At 42.6% G+C, this 19,920-nt stretch overlaps 2 protein-coding genes across 4 annotated transcripts in view; both read left to right on the top strand.

The window, feature by feature from the left end:
- The window catches only part of LOC124221236 (uncharacterized), a 94,801-nt gene extending 84,575 nt beyond the window's left edge, over positions 1-10,226 (top strand). For both annotated transcript variants that reach the window (XM_046631008.2, XM_046631007.2), the window contains exons 3-7: positions 1,063-1,564; positions 3,443-3,715; positions 4,661-4,811; positions 4,950-5,169; positions 5,256-10,226. In XM_046631008.2, the coding sequence (XP_046486964.1) occupies positions 1,063-1,564; positions 3,443-3,715; positions 4,661-4,811; positions 4,950-5,169; positions 5,256-7,430 (3,321 nt within the window). In that variant the 3' untranslated portion in view covers positions 7,431-10,226. The remainder of the gene's footprint in view (positions 1-1,062; positions 1,565-3,442; positions 3,716-4,660; positions 4,812-4,949; positions 5,170-5,255) is intronic.
- Positions 10,227-13,483: 3,257 nt separating this feature from the next.
- Positions 13,484-19,920, top strand: part of Chi (LIM domain-binding protein 2 Chi) — a 111,154-nt gene continuing 104,717 nt past the window's right edge. For both annotated transcript variants that reach the window (XM_069137108.1, XM_069137107.1), the window contains exons 1-2: positions 13,484-13,658; positions 15,294-19,658. In XM_069137108.1, the coding sequence (XP_068993209.1) occupies positions 19,634-19,658 (25 nt within the window). In that variant the 5' untranslated portion in view covers positions 13,484-13,658; positions 15,294-19,633. The remainder of the gene's footprint in view (positions 13,659-15,293; positions 19,659-19,920) is intronic.

Below are 19,920 nucleotides of genomic sequence, written 5' to 3'. Positions count from 1 at the left end.
ATTGAGGAAGAATTATAAAAATTAATACTTTTGTTTGTAAGTAACACTAACGATGAATTTTTTCTTTTTTGTCTTGTTCTTCTCAATTTCGTTGGTCTTTTATTCGCCGAAAGTGGTTCTGTAAGGTTTATAACACTTGCTCCAAGGACGATATCTTTCTTATGCTATATCGATTTAGTCCGGGGGGTCGACGAAAGTTGCGGGAAAGCGGGAGGAGTAAGAAGAACTGAGGAGAGACGGAGAATGAGGATATGGGGGTTGATTCAGGGGATGAAGGGGAATCCCCTAAGAAGAGGGTGAAAAATTGTCGGAAAGTTTTCCCTCCCTGAGAGCTATAAATTAATCATATATAACGAGGCTCTGCGGTACCGGAGCTGTAAGGAAGGGATGATCGCTTACTTACCTTAAACTCCAGTTTTATTTATTTATTGTTTCTTTCATCCTCCCTTTTGTAATCAAAGTTCAATGCTTTAGTTATCTCAACTCGTTCTCAGAATTTTTAAGTATAGACATTGAAACACGCTGTTCCCACCGAGGTTCCAACGTTCAAATAACAGATTTGATTTTCCCTAACCCATTAACAAATAACAAATTCAATTTTCTATCGTTCTCCGGACTTCTCAGCTCGTGAGGTTCGATCTTATCAGTCGTGATTCGTTCGTTACTTTAGCGCAAGTATTCCTCCACCTATTGCCGAATGTGGACAAGTTTACGCGTTCACACGATACTAGCTAGGGTAAAAAGAACTCGCCGATATCGTCATCCCGTAGGGCTGTAGAGGTCGTTGAAAGCTCGGTCGGCAAAGAAGGTATCGACCGAAGCCTTTTTCCTTGGCTGCAGGTACCTGTAATACCGTTATTCGCGCTGAATTTCGGAAGATTAATTTAATTTTGCTGCTGGAAAATAAACAAATTGGAACGAAGAAAATCTATATCTGGTACACTTTTCGTCTTCTTTATCCGTCTGCTTCAATTTCGATGAATCTAAATATTGTATATTATAATAGAAATTTTTTATATACAATTAAACCAAGGAATATAAATTTGATTTGTGTTTTTTCAGGACGAGGTGCTGACAATATCGGAGAAGGTCGTGGTCCGGGTGAACGATTTGGTCACGTGGTTGTCCCCGTCCTTGGAATGGTCCTGGGGACGGGAAGTCGTCTCGCCTCCGGGTTCGACGACGTCGTCGTCGCGGGAGACGAGTCCTCGGAAGGAGGACAACGCGCCGTTACCCCAAGTCCTGACGGACCCGGGCATAGACTTCTCGGACGTCGAGAAGCAGCAGAAGGAGTACGAGAGCAGCCTTTACGGTAACCTCGGGAAGAACCCCGACGACGAGCAACCCGCCCAGACCCGCGTCGTCGTCCTTTCATACCCCAGATACTGCAGGTATCGGGCCCTTCTTCGTCGACTCGAGGGTGCCGAGCCTTCCTGGCTCTGCTCTCCCGTCGCCGCAGCTCTCGGAGGGTTCACCGCTCTCCCCGGTACCAGAGTTCTCTTCTGCAGGGACACCTTCGACTACCCCGACCTCGAGACCCACGAGCTACTCTGCAATCACTTGGGTAAGCGCATCGATCGGGAGATTAAGTCGTCGATTTGACAGTCGTGAAGAAAATTTTTAATCGCTGTCGCTCTGCAATTACTGGAATAATATTCTTTTACATAACGAGGAATTCGTAGAGCTTGCTGAGGTCATTGCGAGTCACTTGTATAACTATAATCTACGGTATAAATTTTTTTTGATATCCTGTGATTCTGTGCGATACGAAATCACATTTGCGATGTAGAAGTCGATGAGTTGGTTAAAATCGATTTTAACGAATCGAAAGGATTCATTGATAGATTTTCAAGAACACGGTCTCTCTAAAGTCAATTTCCATTGTACCCGATTTATTTATCCCACGTTACTTTGTTTTATTTTATTTTTCATTTTCCTACGTTTCTCTATCGCCATAAGGGTTCAATTGTCCCACGGCGTAACAAACTCGACGCGACCCAAAACATGGTGACAAAAAATAAAGCAAGCAAAAGAAACAAGAGTACACAGAAAAAAAAAAAAATACCGACCGACGTTCACCTTTGAAATCTCAAACAGAGTCAAGTTTTACATTGAAGACTGAAAATCTTTGTTTTCGACGGCTGTCGAAAACAGCGCAATCTGTCTGTCTTCATTCAATTCAGGACCCTTTTGTCAATTATACCGGCTATTCGTAATTTGCACTTCTTTGTATAATATATATTATAGTTTTATTATAGAAATCTTCGATGTAACACAATGGAAAGTAAAGCTGTTGCGTGTGTGTATGTACATGCATATCAGAGTATAGAGTGCTTGAAAAGATTCGAGAAAATTGTTAGAGAAATTTCCTAAGTATTAGAATGTTGATGAGAGAATTCCTGACTCGTATTAGCAAATTCGCTGTAAATTGAAACTCTCGCAAAGTCGTTATAGAATTCTCATCCCGCGTCGATGATCGACAATATCTTATCCTCTCCTATAAATGCTTGATCGTTATTTCTGGTTCTAATATTGAAAAAGAGCGGCAGAAGCTACAGTTTTATGTTGTGACTAAATATTCGAGTAAAACGACGCCGTGAAAAATGAGTAATATGTAAATGTAGACCGTCGTTCGGCCCGACAAAGTCTTTTACGAAACGTAAACAAAGCGGCGTGGCGTTTTGACGCCTCGTGTTCTGAAGTCGCAAGGCGGCCCTACGCCTCTATCTCTCCCCCTCCCCCCCTCTTATAGGGCCTTATTTCGGGTGATTTTGATGCCGATCGCCAGGAGTCGAGGAGTAGGAACAGCTAAACCGCGACTCGCGCCCCTTACTCGTCAGTCCACGGCTTGAATTTGGCCGTGATCAAGCCAGGGCGCGCGTCTAGTTGTTTACGCGTGGTCGTCGCTGCATTACACATTGTCGGAGGATAGTAGGAACATGCGTGCCAACTTGACCACGGACAGTTCGAGAAGACGTCGAAAATCGAAGACCAGGAAGGCAGGAACAGTTCAGTGGATCGCCGATCGTCGATCAAACTAGCAACGCGATGCCGATTTTAATGAGGATATCTCTGCTGGACTATCGCATTACCTATTTCAAAATAATACCCCACTCGTGTAGGTAGAATCGCGTCAAAACGCGTATTATAATGGATTTTACATTCATGTTAATTTGCATACATTGTCGTAACATAACGTTCCAATTCGCAACGTCCCGACGTATGTATGTATTTTCATGTACGTACGATGAAAATGCTGCCGGAATTTTTTGCACCGAACATTCTAAACACGCGCATCGCGTGTTGCGATATATGTAGAGAAATGCGGAAATGCGGTTTATAAGCCGAAACAAACGACATTAGGTAACGGCGTAGGTGTATACATTTATTTGATATTGTTATACATTTTTTTTGTACCGTTATTTTTCCTCTCGAATTTTAGCGCCCAAGCTGAAAGGGAGGCCTCGAAGAAAACGAAAAAAACGCAGCACGTCACCGGGAGAGTCGAGCAACGAGAGCGAGGCTTCGGTCGCCTCAACCTCGAAGACAGTTTCCGCTAGTATAGTCCCTGGACTGCGACCACCTTCGTCCGGGGTGCGAAGAAGCGAACGGAAGGCCAGCGGTGAGGAGAAGAGGTTCATATCTGACGTTCAAACCTTCATGAACTCCCGGGGAACGCCGGTCGGGAAGATGCCGCTGTTAGGATACAAACAAAGTAAGTATCTGCGTAATAATATCCAGGTCTGAATAAACGAACGAATCAAATCCATGATTTAATATTTTTATTAAAGAAAGGAATATTTAATGTAAAATTGATACACATTTGTGCACCTATAGACAGGCCTGCGAAACGTGTAATATTTATCGGTATATATGTACAGAGAGGCACGCGGCGACGGCCGACGCGACGGTCGACGCCTTTGCACCCGATTAAATCCGCATGACCCGCTGAGGTCGTATAAACTTTATTGCTGCTGTCCTGAGTGTGACAAATGCTAATGAATATTAACTCCTTTTCGGTTATTTTCGCACTCCCAACGTTGTAATATTGAAATACCGTTTGAATGTTTATTATTTGAAAGCTTATTGTTTTTATACTTGTCCTTGTTCTTCGTTTTCACTCTTCGTCTCTCTGCTCTTATAGTTAATTATCGTTCTGATCTGTAACTAGTAGAATAATTAATGCCAATCCAATTGATTGTATATTATTGTGAATTTGAAATTACTCGTTAAAAAATGTTGGCGTTTTATAAAATTTAATTTAAAACAAGGGAATGTGTATCTATTACCCGTACATGTCAAGTTGTCGAATTATATGAGTAATACTTTTTATCGTTATCATCTCCCGTGCAACAAATTATTCATTGCCGAGCAAAGTTTTGCGGTATATTTATCGAGCAGGTATTTTTTTTTCCTTCCAAGACTAATAACTTGACCACAGAACGTAGGCGTAATCAGAAACAAGGTTTATGTTGATTACACATGCATATAAGCACCTACCCTACCGTACTTCCTGAAACAGATTGTAATAACTCGGAGGATGGAGAAGAAACTTTCAGAAAATAAAATTGTTTCTACTAGTTTGGTGTGGTTGACAAAAAAGAATCAGGAATTTGAATTGAATTTAATCTAATGAGATTTTCTTTCTCTTTTTCAACAGTCGATTTGTTCTTATTTTACACAAAAGTTCGAAATCTGGGCGGATACGAGTCTGTCAGTGCTGGAAGATTGTGGAAGTCGATTTACGACGAAATTGGTGGAAACACAGGATCGACCAGCGCTGCCACCATAACCAGGAGACATTACGAAAGGTAACATAAATTATATGGAACTTTGACGAAAAGAGAATGGTGTTCTTTTGTAAAATGAACATTCAGTATTTGTTAATGTGTAATCAGTGGTTACTGATTTCAATTTTTGTATGTCATGCTTATTGTAAATGCCAACAGGCTGTTATTACCTTTCGAACGGCATCAGCGAGGAGAAGAGATAAAAATCAGACCAGCGCATGGCAGGCGGTCGAAAACTAGTAGCATGTCCGAAGAAGCTGAAGTTAAACAAGAATCAGAATTACCAAGTCCTTCACAAACGACACAAACTTACACGACCACCACGAGTACTCCAACTTCGCCGACAGACACTCCACCTTTGCAGTCAATACTTTCAACGGTAAGTTATAAATTATTTGTTGAATGGACCCATTTCACTTTCAACTTTCATGCAATGCATTAAAAAAAATGTTATTATTCTTACAGCCAATTCTTCCTGGGGAAAAACCGAAGGCAGAAGTTGGAAAAATCTCCTCGCTACGTAGCGTAAGGGTGAAACCTGAACGGCTTAAATCGCTAAATACAATAATAGCAAACACAGTAACACCTAGCAGCCAATCTAGCCAACTACCGAGTCCACCGCCGTCTTCCAACACGCCTGTAACAACGCCCACAACACCGCCTCCGACAACACCGAATGACGGTCAAAGCGTTTTGGAAAGACAGTTAAACAGCCCGTTAATATTTCACCAAGTACCTTCTTCGCCAACACCCCCAAGCCTACCAGTCACCAATGTCAATAGTGCAAATACGAATGCTACGGCGGTCGTGACGCTGACTCCACCACCGGAGAAGGATATAAAAGAACTGAAGCTTGACCCCAAGCAAACGTCCCTGTTGGCACAGGGAAAGGAAAATATACCGGTGTTCGGTGAAAAGACAATAGTCAGCCCAAGATCACCGGAAGTAATTGATCTTGAGACTGAGACAGACTCGAGTAGAGATAAGATTATCATTCCTAGCTTGAAGAAGCGAAAACTCGAGATATTGAGGGAAGGTGGACTCGAAGTAACCGCCGTTGACTTAGAGTCAAGGCCCAGTGTTATTCAAGCGACGATTACACCTGTCGTTGTCCACAATCCTACGATAAAGCCTATAGAAGAAAAGACTGTTAACGCCATTGCTAATCCGATAGTAAATAATTCTAGCACTAAGCTAATCTCAGTTACGGTAACTCCAGACATTAGCCACATGCTACCATCGCCTCAAGATAATCAAAGTTCTCAGCCTTGTGTTCATACCCCACATCAACAGCAGCACCAATACCAACAGCTGCAATCACAGTTGCTTCACCAGCAGCAACAGATACATCCACAACTGCAGCAGCAGCAGCAGCAGCAGCAGCCACCTAAACAACCTACGAACAACAATACTTCTATGAGCAATAACAATGTTGTCAACAGCAGGGTGATAAATCTTGGGAGTTCCAACAACTCAACGCTGCTACAATTGTACGCTAACGCAAACGTCACTCCCTCGAATAACAATGGGCATATATTCGCGGGTCAACAGCCGCCGAACGGAAGAATACCACCACCGAAAGTGACGCAATCTCGATCAATATTTTCTCACAGTGAGAAAATGGTGTACGGAAATCCCAAGGAAATTTTGATGCCTAATAAGTATCAGCCTGTGCCCGTTATGCTTCCGCAAAATAATGTGGTGAATAATTCGTTGGATGTCTTGGACCTGACTCGACGAGCTCAGGAAAAGCCGGCGTTTTCCAGACCTAGTTTAGAGATTGTTAGAGTTCCGATTGTCCCGAGACCCAATCCGCTCAATTTAGATATAAAGAATACGGAAAAAGCGCAATTGGAAACACAAAAAAAAACTATCAATTATCCGAACATGCTTGACTCGAGAACCATGGTGTCCAACAACCTAGAAATCACGCTAGTTAATCCCAGTCAACAGAAATCTCAGCCTGCGGTGACACAGCAGCAACAACAGCATCAGCACATATCACAGCAGATTCAACATGTAAAGAATAGCATTTCTCCTCAACATAGGAGACAGCAACATGTTAATGGTAAATATCCTCTCAGAAATGAGGCGGTGTCTCCGTACACACCGAGGAAGCCAAATCACATGGTGATACCCAAAATACCTAATATCCCAAACGTACCGAGCCTCAATCATCTAAATAACATTGCCAACTCGCCATACGCTAGAAATACATTGCAACAGCTCGTTGCGGATCGAAGAAAGTCTGAAGCACCGAAAGAGCATTGTAGGATAAACGAAAGTGAAAGATGCATGATAGGCCAACAACAGCCGCAGCCACAAACACAGCAACAGCAGCAAGAACAGTGCGAAAGACAAGGAGAAGCGCAGCAAAGACATTCCGCTTCCAATTTCCATCCCTTACCACCTATGCCACCTAATTCAGCTTTTCTCTCACAGTTACCTAATCACGGAAAGTTCTTACCCATGCTAGACCCAATGTATTATTCTGCACTTTATAACGGTGTGTTTCCATTACCGATACATCCGTCAGCAACGTTTTTTCCTCCTGAATTGAGCGCCTATTATAAGGAATTCCTTGATCAACCTGCAAGACTGGCGATGGCAGGACAGCCCACTGTCCCGACATCAAAATAATCCCAGGGATCTCCAAAAGATAGATGCTCTCCTGTTTGGTCGAGAAGAAAGTGAAACTGTACTGTTCTTAAAGAATCCGAGATTTTTTCTCACCTGTGTTTCTCCATTCTTGTTTTGACTTTTTTTTCTAATCCGTATCAATGAATGAAATAATTGCATTGCTCTGCACATCCAAGAGACAGAGCTACAGTTACTGTTCTTTAAAGTGTTTTTTTTTTTTTTTTATCCAACTCGCGTATGTATTTAATAAGTCAATTTGTTACCCGCGTCATTACTGTAATTAATATTTTTGAACAGAAGAACGTTCATTATCGTTTTTAATATGCTTGGTGAAATGATAGTGCAGGGGAGGCTTGTTACTGGCGTTGTATTACAAAAGTTTTTCAACACCGACGATAATCAATTCTATGACAAAGATTGCAGTGATCATGTTTCATACAAAAGGTGTGTGAAACGTAAATGACCGCTCTGCGTTACCATGGAATTGATCAATGTGTCAATTGTAGCCAATACCATTTTATTCCTGCAAGGACAGCAGGTGAGAAAAAAATGTAAACTTTTTGAAGATACATGGCTTAGATTAAACGGTACTGGCTTTGTCCGCCTCTGATCGATCGTGTATAATTCATTCGCCAAGTTTCTTCAATACTTCTGCAATATTTGCATTACAAATGATAGCGAAACACATTTTGATTTCTCTTGCTTTTTGCTAAACAAGATCTGGTTATGAAATTGGATTAAAAAGAAAAAGTAGTTTTTCGTCGAGGTGTATTTTTAGAGTAGTCTGTGATTGGCGGAAATCTAACAAGTTGAATTTATTGTTTTTTTTTTGTTAGTTTTTTTTTTTTTGGTATGTCAGAGTTTAAATAGTGTTTTTCAGTTTAAAAACCCTGTGATAAAAAGGTTGAATGAAGTATTATCAGTAGTTATTCGGCCTTTTTTTCTTGAATGTGTCAGAAAAAAGAGAAATGGCAACTACCGCGAACTATGAAATTTCCACTATTTTATGTTCTTTTCTTTTTTAATTTTTTAACAATTTTCAAACGCGTAATGTGATATGATACAATTGATAACGGTGGCCATAGCCTCCTTTAACAATGCGGAACTCGTGAGGTGCAAGTTTCTCGTTCTTTAATTATTATAATTATTATTATCACTATGATTATTATCATTACAATTGTGTTTAAGTTAGTTGATTTTCAATGTACCGACTAGAGTAGATGTAGAATAGAACTCTAGAATATTGTATGTGTACAAGGTGTAATAGCAGTTAAAACTCTTAACAAGGAGCATATGTATACTTCAGAATGCTGTAGTTTGTATTGATGAACGTAGACAGTATACATATTATAAATACAATAGCATAATGTATATAATGTATATATGGTATAAATGACGTGTTTTTAAGTTAGTTAAATTCAGCATTATCATTGAATATTATTATTATTAATCAGTTAATTCGTAGTTAATATTATTATTATTATTATATGAATAAGATTAGTGTATGTATACAATATAAATATGTGTATGTGTGTTTATATATATATATATATATATATATTTATATATATATGTATATATACACACGTATAAATATATTACATACTTGTTGAACAATATATATATATATATATATATATATACGTATAAACATATATATTATCACAATATATTCATCGTATAATTATAATAATTAGTATACATAACGAATATATAAGTATGTCTAATTATTTGAACGTAAGGCGTTTCTTTACGAGTACGGTCCGATTATTAATCGTAACGCAAATTATCACGAACAGATGTTGATAAATGTTTATTTTGAAATCTGTGTCTTTGAAATACTATTGTGAATATTTTTGTGACGATTCAAATGAATTGAAATCGTACCCGGCGGCTCGATTCTTGATATATGGCGATCGGGAACACAATTCCTTGAGAATATATTGGATTTTTTAATGAGATGTTAAAAATGTATAGATGGATTGGTGAAATGGAACGCGGAGTGTACTCGTATTTTGTGCCCTTTACTGCCACGATTTAATAGTAATATCCTGAAGAGTTACAGTATAAATATATCATATACAGCCACGCTTTCGGAATTTGTGAATTTATCGTCGTAAAGAAAAAGGAATGCATATTAACAATATATACACACATATGCATGTAAATTGTAAGGGCTTGTGAGGGAGAAATGTGCCATACAAAAACTAAAATCTTTAAAAAAATAAAAAAATAAGAAATGCTTGTATAGCTGGATATGAAAATCATACAGCTCTACAATATTATAAGGTAGTAAAAAATACTTTGAATAATAGAGTATTTCTTATTGTTTTCGTTCTTCGTGAGCCTGGTAACAAACAACAACTATTACATATTTGCAACGGCAAAAGAGAGTTCGTACAGATTCGTCAAAGACTTTTATCACCTTGTTTGCTACCTGTTTTTTTTTCACAGATATGAAAAATTTTAATCAGAAACCTAAGTACACTAGTAATGAGACTTGCCTGCGGAAAATGGCTCGTAAATTCTGATATAAAAATTGCCTACGGCAGTATGAGAAATCAACGGAAATTTTCTCACTAGCGAGTCTGTGAGGATAAATTTACGTTGACTTTTCATACTGTTGTAGGCAATTTTTATATCAGATTTCAAGAGCCATTTTCCGCAGGGTTGAATACGAGGGAGAAAAAGAGAATTCCGTGTTTGTATTCCTGTTTGGAAGTTATTTTTCTCTTCTTCTTTTTTGTAAAAATGTTTGCGATTTTAGAATTACATAAAGAGTAACCATTATTCCCACGTTCTTTTTGTTTCAACTTTCTGACCCCCCCCCCCCCCCTCCCAATTTACCGTTATAATTCTCGTACGATAAAATATTTTTTATTATATATAATATGGGCATTTCAGTTCCTAAGTTGGAAATAAAATATCTACCATAATATCGAGTTTTTATTGGGATGCAATTTGATGCAATGTAGAGACGTATGTACAGTAATGCTTATTAATTCCTTCCCTTTCCACCCAACTTGTTCTCGGTCCGAAACAAAATACGAGTTTGATTCTATCGCCACCTCTGTCAACTCTATTGGAACCGTGAAAACGTGCGATTTCCATTATGTATATGTATGCATGCAAGCTCTTTCTTCAGGCAATATTTTTTGTCATTTGATCAGTTTCGACTACCAAATTTTTACTTGGCTGTGGTAAAGATGCTCTGTATTATCCACTGTATTGTGACATTAAGCGCGGTAGAGTATCGGTCGGTAAGGGATCTGCATTTACCGTTAAGGATGTCTCGGAAATTAGTTTCAAAAAGCTATCCTGTATCAAAAGGCGCTGCTACCAAATGAGGGGGACACGTAAAACGGTTTGCGGACTCTCTCGGGCTTCTTCCTTCTGTAGAGAGCCAGAATTCTACCCTACCGAACGTAGAACGTATATATGAATGTACACCCGCGGTATGTGCCATGTGTACCAACAAATGTGGTATTATTTACTGATTTTGCGATGGTAGCAGCAGCCGCAGCAGCACCCGCTCGTCATTCAAGAATTTACGATTAAAGTAGGTATAAATGCCTTTGATATTGCACTTTCGATGAGTTAAGTAATCCGCGAATTCTCATCATGTTTTCCGTGAACCCCTTCTAACGGTTTTTGTGGTTACAAAAAAACGTTAACGGTGACGCGTAACATGCACGAATAAGGTTAAAAGAATCGGTGAGCAGGAATTAGTTCGGAATAACGAAAGAAACGTGTAAGATAATAAAAGTCTGCTGTAACATTGAGGGGGGGGGGGGGTTACACGTGTGCACACACGCAAGTTGTGTGTACAACACAACACACGCGCGCGTGTAGGTACACATAGTATGCATGCATACACGATTTTACCGGCGTTCAAATATAAAGAAATTATCGTCCTTGACATATTTCCTTCTTGTCCGCTCGCCGCCGCTTTCAATAATATTTGTGAAGCATAAATATTCATCTTTATTGCCCCTCGCTTCGAGCGACTCTGCATAAGAGAGCCCCCCTTTACCCCCAGTCCCTCATTTTCTCCATCCGTGCAGTCGTCGTCAGTTTCCACCCCTACATCACGAACAAATTGGAACAAAGTTTCGTAAGTAGCGTGCAACCCGACGACGCTTGGCAACGTCGCGGTGCCGCGGCGTCACGAGGTTCGCGGGGTGTACGTAGAACGGACGCGGGAGGGGCAGGTGGGGCAGAAGGGTACGAGGGGGCGGCGTCGCGGCGCGGGAGGGTTGACGCTGTGTTTACCTCTCCACCCCCATGGCAACGGGCAAACATACATACACCCCCGCGACAATGTTGCGCCTCACCGCATACCGTATTATACCTTTGCGCCACGGTCACGCGCCGTGTTGTACCATTATACGTACCTACCTTCGTACCTAACGTAACGTCCCTCCAACTTTCTACCTATGCATCTACACACGCACATGCATACGTACATACGTACGCCTCCCACGCCCGCCACCCCGAAGGTGAATTCACGTCGGTCCAGATATCCCTGAGGTAGCAGCAGCACCACCGGAGTTAAAAAGGACGAGGAAGAAAATTTATTAAAGCGATTCCATAATTCATTTGCAACATTATTTCAAACTTGATGGCGAGGGTTTGTCGGTTACCACAAAAAAAAAAAAAAAAAAAAAAAGAAGAAAAGATAAAAAAGAAAACGCCTACGACGCCGCTCCAAATCCCGCTGTCTTAATTTTCGGTGGTACCCTACTGTACATGTAACGTACGACGCGTTGCATCGAGTCGGATAGTTGCTGGATGGCGAAGGGAGAGGGGGGGAAGGGGATGCGGTAGGTGGCTGCTACTCGGTGCAGAATATCGCGCGGCGTTGACGGCTGAATGCGAACGCGATGACGGCGTCGGCGTCGCGGAGAGCGAGACCCGACAACCCGGAGCGGCTACGGAGGAGTTTTACCCACCAGACAATAGTTTGCCGTATCGACCTAGCGCCCTCCCTCCCTCCCACCCTGCCAGCCTCTCCTCGACGCCCTCGGCGCCCTTCATCCCCTCGGTGCTTACTTGCTTTGCTCACCTCCTTCTACTACCGCTTCTCCTCTCGTTCCCGTTCCCCGTCTCGCTCTCTCACACTCTCTCCTTCTCTCTCTCTGTACACCCACCGCAACGACGCTGGCCACCCTTCTGGACGCCGACACGCCGCCGTTGCCTCTTTACGGGTTCAACACTACCGGTGTAACTCAAGGTTCTCCCAGTTTCATCTAGCGATAGATTCGAACAACCACTTGTTATCGTGTACACGTGATGTCTATTTTCAATTTCATTAAACCGTTTGAAGTTTAAAGCACAGCGATTCATGCGGGATTTAATATGCAACCTTCGAGGAATATTTTTGAATTTTACATCTTGTTATACTCAATAAATGGTCATTCTTCAGTCAGTCGACGAAAATATCTTTCGTAATTTGTTTTGAAATTTTTGACTTTAGGTATTAAATATAAAGGTATTACATAACGACGAACGTAAACCGAACGAGGTCAATTTATTCCTCGGATACCGTGCGATTTTCATTTATTTATTCATTTCAACATGATGCAGAAATCCCGACCTTAAAAATATTATTCACATAATCATGAATTCGTTTACCGACCCCGTTAATTGTTAAGAAATGCTCGTCATTCTTTAAACAAGCACCGTCTAAAAACATCGCGATGGCACATTACTGCATATTTATCGAGATATCTATCGCGCCGCCCAAATGATAAACAAGTGAACATTCGTTGTCTTGTACCGATAAGAGCAAGCATAAACGAAATTGACATTTTTTGTTTGATTAGCTGAAATATATTATATTTTTATTGCGCCTTTGCAAAGTCAATACGTAGTGCGATAAACCCGCGCATATCCTCTTCTTCGTCTTCCTCTGCTTCTCAGAAAATAATCCTTATTTTAATGTTAATCGACTAAACATCCGTATTGTGGAAATACTCCACATTGAGATCATGTCTTTGTTCGTGGCGCGTTTGCTTGGCGTTTGTAGATTACGCTACGCTGCGTTGGCCAGTCCTCGAAGGTCGAGATTTGTTTCGAAGTTTGTATGAATGAAGCTTATCCTAATATCTCCGAGCGCCAAGCGGTAAGTCAGTCCGCCAGTTTACTCGGGCATGCTCGCTGCCAAAACTAAAGTTCGAGACCACGTGACAGGCTTGTTACCAGGAGTTCATCCCGCGGATGTCTAACGTGAGTTATTCGCATAACGTAAATCCGGGTTCGCCATTTCGAAAGTGACATTCCCGCAATGAACAATGTACATGTTACTCAAGCTTGATACAGGCATGTACTTATCGTACAACGATTGCCGATAGAATTTCTCAGAGGTATAAAATTAACTCAAGTTACCAAGATTCCGATGCGCAAAAAATTGTATTTCGGATCACTCGCGTATAAATTATCCTTGATACTTGAATAACAATGTAAGGTACGTGTACGTGTATCATGTACGTAAGACCCGTTTTCATTATCGTGGCGAAGTACGCGGTACAACGTAAGGATGAAGACACTGCCCGACGTTAATGTGACGTTTCGCAAATACAATATTACTTGTCCACGACGACGACCGACGATAACCGACGATAACACATACGGTTGACGACTTGACACACCTACATATGTATATCAGTGTGCATATAATCCACATTTTGCAAACAAGACCGTAACGCGCGGCAGTGCCGAGCGCAAAACTTTGATTGCGCAAATATTTACTGCGATAATAACAGTGCATCGTGTACAGGGTACGAGGGTGAAAATTTGCGTCTCGGTAAACGTAGAACAGCTTGCGGCTGCAGCTGGGAATAACGAAAAACGATTCAATTTTGCGTAACGCAGCCTTCTAAGTCGATTCGGCGGATTTCATTCCCTTGTAATATACACGCGAGGCTAACGCGCTTCATCGCGTTGACCAGGAATGCGCGTCGCAGAGTTTTATATACCGAAACTTTCTGCCAAGAGGATATTTCTGCAACGTATTATGTAGGTAAATAAGTACCACGCGAAGCCTCTGAAGCATCGGCCGGCTGACCCCGCCGCATTGGGTTATCAAACCGCGCCGATATGCGTTTCTGCAATCTGCGTGTGTACGTATCGCATATGGATACGTGCAACGAAGAAGATAACCATCGCCCATCAGCCCGTCAAACGAACGGTCACTGCGTGGCGACTGTCGAGCCTGCAAGGTCAAACAATTAAAATAGCTCGTATTCGCATACATAGGAACGACCTTCGTTCTCAACGCTCCGTGACCGTCGACGTTCTCGTGCAATGCGGCTTGCACCGCTTTGTGCATCGGCCGCGTCATCTTCCGAACGTTGCTTAAGTAGTTACATTAGGAAGCTCCGGAAGCTGCGCACCTTGAATATGTAAATTTGGATCTAAAAAACGCACAGTGTTGCTTCGTTTTACACGAGTAATCAGAAATTGAACGAATAACATTTCCGAAAGTTGGCTTAGCTAAATTTACGAAGCATCACCGAAGCTTGAAAACGATTTGTAAAGAAAAAAAAGTACGTTTCTCCCTGTGGTCCATCATGATTCCCCGACTATTCCCGGTTTTCCCGGTCTCTCCCCACCCTGATTCATAGACATTCAGCCGTTGAAATTCATCCCGCGACCGGATTGTTTTAGCCCTCACAATCTCGTCGTTGCATTATATGCCTGCCACCTACTTTGAAACGGCAATTCGACGAGCGACGATGGCCGAGCAGTAGGCGAAACCTGGTCGCGTCTTTGATCGGATATTCTTTTCATTATTATTATTATTTAACTTTGAACAATGCAGCCAACGACCTGTAACGGAGTCTGATTCACTCTCTGTTTCAGCTAGTTCGAGAAAGTTTCCACTGAATGGAAAGTTCGCATCCAGGGTTTGTGTATTATACACAAATTGAGCATGAATCGGCTTTTCGAACAAGTTTCGTTACCACGAGCAACGCACGGCGTCCTACGTCTGGTACAATGACCCAGGTCGCGATTCGGCCTATCGTGCACGTACGTGCGAATCAACTTGCCGCTTCGCGTGTGACGTTCGCCAATCACGGACTGCGTGTGGATAATCTTTTAAACGTAGTTACGTATCACGCGCCTCCGTGCAATGTTACGGATAAAAAAATATTCCCGGTACGTAGAACGCTTTCAAACATATACAAGAGCCGCACTCGACCCTTTCCCTCGCAAGTTCGCAGCATTGTTACGACTCCCCGGGTGGGCCTGGAACAGTTTATCCCTTTTTTCATCGGATCGTCTTCAGTTTCACGGTGGTAAGAATTTCGCTCCCGGCGGGGTGAATCGAACGCGCGCGATTGAAAGAGGGTTTCTACGGTAGTTCGCTCCGGTGTTCTCTTTGTGAAAAATCACTCGCGAGCGATCCTAAGTAGTATCGCTGCGGCATGGCGAAACGCAAGAACCGCTCTCGCCTTTCACAATCAGCTCCTGTCGCATGTTGGCGGCCTCAGGATTGCCCGTTGAACGAAACTGCCGAGTGTAAACGAACCTTAAGGAATTGCGCGAGGTGGAGGTGGTGAGCCAACGCAACGCAATGCGAGGCATAAGCACGGCGTAAGGCGGCGGTCCCTCTGCCAGGTGTCTGATGCTTCGGATGTTTTAATGCTACGTGTACACGGTACGTCAGTCGAGTTATGCCTCCATAACTGTACGCGTTATACGCTTCTACGTCCTCTGCGCCCAGCCTACCATCTTGGAGGCTAAGAGGCGTAGAGGCTAAAAAAATCGAAATTATCAACGACAAGCAGAGTTACGGAGATCCGACCGGTCCTCGTTACATTATTACAACTTGACAGAAGCTGACGGACGTCCCGATATTACGAGAATTTTTTATCCGGATGCGAATGACGGTCGATGCTCGGTGAGCCGATGTCCGTCTCTCTAGGAGTCGAGATGGAAGAAGTCCCGAGTCCGGCCGCTGCACCGTAGCCTAATAAAATGATGTCCCAGGCAGCCACCGACGGTCCTGAGCCCTCATAGAGGGACCCCGGGGAGTGGGAAGGACTCGGAGTCGAAGTTTATTGATTTTTAGGGTGACACTGTCAACCGGCGTTGAGTCTCCCGCGATGGGAGACTTTCAAGCGGGAAAAATAGAGGAGGAAAGAACGAGCGGTGGGTAAAGAGAAGTAAAATAAAAAAAAAAAAAAAAGAAAGAAAGAAAGAAAGAAAAAAAGAGGGAGAAGGAATATGACGCGGCGCCGGTGACGCGAAACTAGTGACGCCGCGGCGCACGTTGCAACGCAGTACGTAGAAAGTTACCTGCATACCAACCCCGAAGCGACGTTAGACTCGGATAGATATAATTCTACGAATCTGACAATCCTGCAGTTACACGACGCGATTATACTTGTGTGGAGGAATAAGTTATAAAGCGTCGGGATCGAAGTAAATAGGGAAACAGAAATCGCCGTGTCCGTCCGTCGATGACTGTAAAAGAAAGACGGCGACGTAACTCGTCGACAACTGCAGCGTTGTGAAATACGTGTTGAACGAAAATCGCAGGTACTCTCGGTTACACGTAAATTGTGTTGTTCGTACGCCTCTCGTTCGCCGGTGAAATAACACGCATCCCGAGACACATGAAGCGGTCTGCATGGGATCAGGATTATAGTTACCACCGTCAGGGGGTGCTTTCGGAGTGACGTTGACGCGCGGTGCATATAAGAGAGACGTAACGCGACTACCCCTCTCTTACGAAGCGTCAAACCCGCGGCGTAACCATAGAAGATAGAAAAAGGCGTCGGTGGCGGTGCGTTAACGGAAGGGCAGGGACGTGAAGGGAGGCGAGGCTAGGGGCGTGGAGGGGAGGGGGCGCCATGTGGTGCCTTCGAACGTCGCCGCGGAGCGTCGAGAGTCGCCACTGCCTCCGCTAAAAATGGCAGCACTCGGTGGCTTCTCGCTTGATAATTTTTGCCGAAGACCTAAAAAGAAATCTCCTCTTACCAGTTGACAGTTGGGCGCAAGGGACGAACGGCGCACGTGGCCCTCGCGCGTACAAACGAGATAAATTAATTTACAGTGCGTGAGGTGCTGTGCCTGCTTATATTTACGTACCTACGCGAGTACACGCGTACGTAGATTTTGTTATACGTATGTAGTAGGTACGATATCACTCGTCTCTGGTAATCGCGCGACGTGCGTACGGTTGTATTTATATATCTGTATGCAACGTATATAGTTTGCATACTCAGCCTCGAAGTTGTACTGTTCATACATACGTACATACATGTATATTATTATTCGTAAAGTACCTTGGTGAAAATTTTTTACTCTCTTACAATTAGTAGGTGCGTTTTAAACTTATACGTTATACATCAGGCTTCGGTGGCGGAAACAAGTGCATCGGTATACGTATACATAATATATGTAATAACTAGTTGACAGTGAAACTAATAAAAACGAAAATATTAATCAAGAAAAAAATTAATAAACAACAGTGATGTATATATATATATATGATATATGTACGCGAGTGTAAATTTATTCACCGACCACACATTGTATGGTATAGGTGTATTCAAACATGTATTGCGAGATTAAAAATACGCGTTTATGAAAAAAAAAATTCTTTTCAACCCTTTAAACAATTGTTTCGTACGAAACACTTTGAAGATTGTTTTATTAATTTAATTATTTTCATCCGCGCAAAATACACATCGTATATCTGCACTTGAAGTAGGAAGTTTACGCAACCTCGAATCAGCGTTCGCTTGTTACTTCTCAGTCTTCTTTCCATTGTTTTTTCTCCTACATTCTCTTAACTCGCGTACGGCCCGAAGTGCGTGTTCGAAGGGTCGTCATTTTCAGCTTGACGAAAGTTCTCTCTCGCCGCGAAGTGTTCATTGTTTTGATTTGTTGGTTGTGTGCAACGGTGTAACATGTATATTCCTAAGCGCGGGCTAGCTAGTCAAGCGATGAACTTTATAATGCCTGAATAACAACAACGGCTGCAACAACTCAACAACAACAATAATAATAACAACAATCCGCGACGCGTTTACGTAATATCCTGTGTATACACCTATTTCTGCCACTGTTTTTCAGTGAGAATTTTCATTGTTTTTACATTCATCTTTAACCCCCTTCTCGATAATGTCAAGATACTGAATTACACCTATCCGTCACGTCAAAACTCTGATCGGCCGAGGGACTCGAGCGTCGGTTGAATTAACAACTCGATAACACGAAAATCTCGGAGTAAGAATCCGCAGTCGCATTCGTGTCTCGAGAGTCGAAAGTTTCCTACGCTGTACGGAAGGTATTTTGATTACGGTGGTGTTTACTTACTCGCTCTAGCCTCTCCTCCGACGGCTATCGTCGTCTCCCTCCCTCTCGGCCGCCCCCCCCCCCCTCCCCCCTTCCGCCAGCCAAACGTTCCGATTGTGAGAGGGAGTTCGCCTCTTGTTGTGTGGTGTGTCGAGTGTTTGTGTGGCATGTCGCGAAAAAATATTTGGTACTACTCGTATGTCGCGAGGCGTGTGACGGTTAGTTTCGGGTTAAAATAATGAATGAAAAGGGTGATAAATATATTCGCTGATAGAGAGCGATGCGCGGCACGGTGACGGCGGATTATCCACGCGACCTACGTTCACGTTTCTTTAACCTATCGCCGAGGAAGTGGTGCGTGATTGTGAGAACTGTTGTTTGGCCGCTGTCGATAGTAAGTCGATATTGAGGAGGAGGATAATAACGAGGAACAGACGGAGGAGAGAAACGAGACGAGAGGCTTGACGAGTCGGAGCGAAAGAGAGTTAGAGACGCGGAGAGAGAGCGTGTGAGAGGAGAAGAGCGAGAGAGGGAATTCCGAATGGAAGTGAGACGACGGTGCGGAGGAAAAAAAAATGCCGGCAACGGGATGCGGTAATTTTTCGTCTATTAAAACGAGCGTAAAACGGAGCTTCGATGGAAATACTAACCCCGTTACGAGGCGGTTAAATATAATGTACGAAAGCAGAGTTTAACAGTGCCCAACGGATATTTAACCTCGCCTGTTTACCAACGCGTATCTACGCGCGTTTGAGGTTAGGTCGCCGCCGGTACATAACCTCTCTCACCATCGTCGTCATCCTCATCTATTCGTCTCTTCGTCGAAAATATAACGGTTATATTTCGCCAATCAGGAGACTACGTTACGGAATGAACGCATTGATGACCAAATAATGAAGGCGAATGGAACGAATAATGGTGATTTTCTCATTTTCTTACTTACTCCATAAGATTTAGATTGTACGAGTATAACTTAGCTGCCCCCTTTCCTTACGTTTTAATTCTTCGTTGCTGGATGAACATCGCACTCTGCCACTTACCTTAATCTATCGTCGATTCTTACCAAGCTTTGAAAATAGTTCAGACCCTCAGTCGCTGCGAAACAACAGCTTGATGTTGATCGGGGATTGTTAGTAAATACGAGACGGCTTGAGATTATCCGAGACTTCTGTGTATCGTT

The sequence above is a fragment of the Neodiprion pinetum genome, chromosome 6 (genome assembly GCF_021155775.2).
Source record: "Neodiprion pinetum isolate iyNeoPine1 chromosome 6, iyNeoPine1.2, whole genome shotgun sequence".
Classification (NCBI taxonomy): Eukaryota; Metazoa; Arthropoda; class Insecta; order Hymenoptera; family Diprionidae; genus Neodiprion; species Neodiprion pinetum.
Note: the sequence above shows the minus strand (reverse complement) of the source record. Positions and strands in the feature narration are given on the sequence as shown.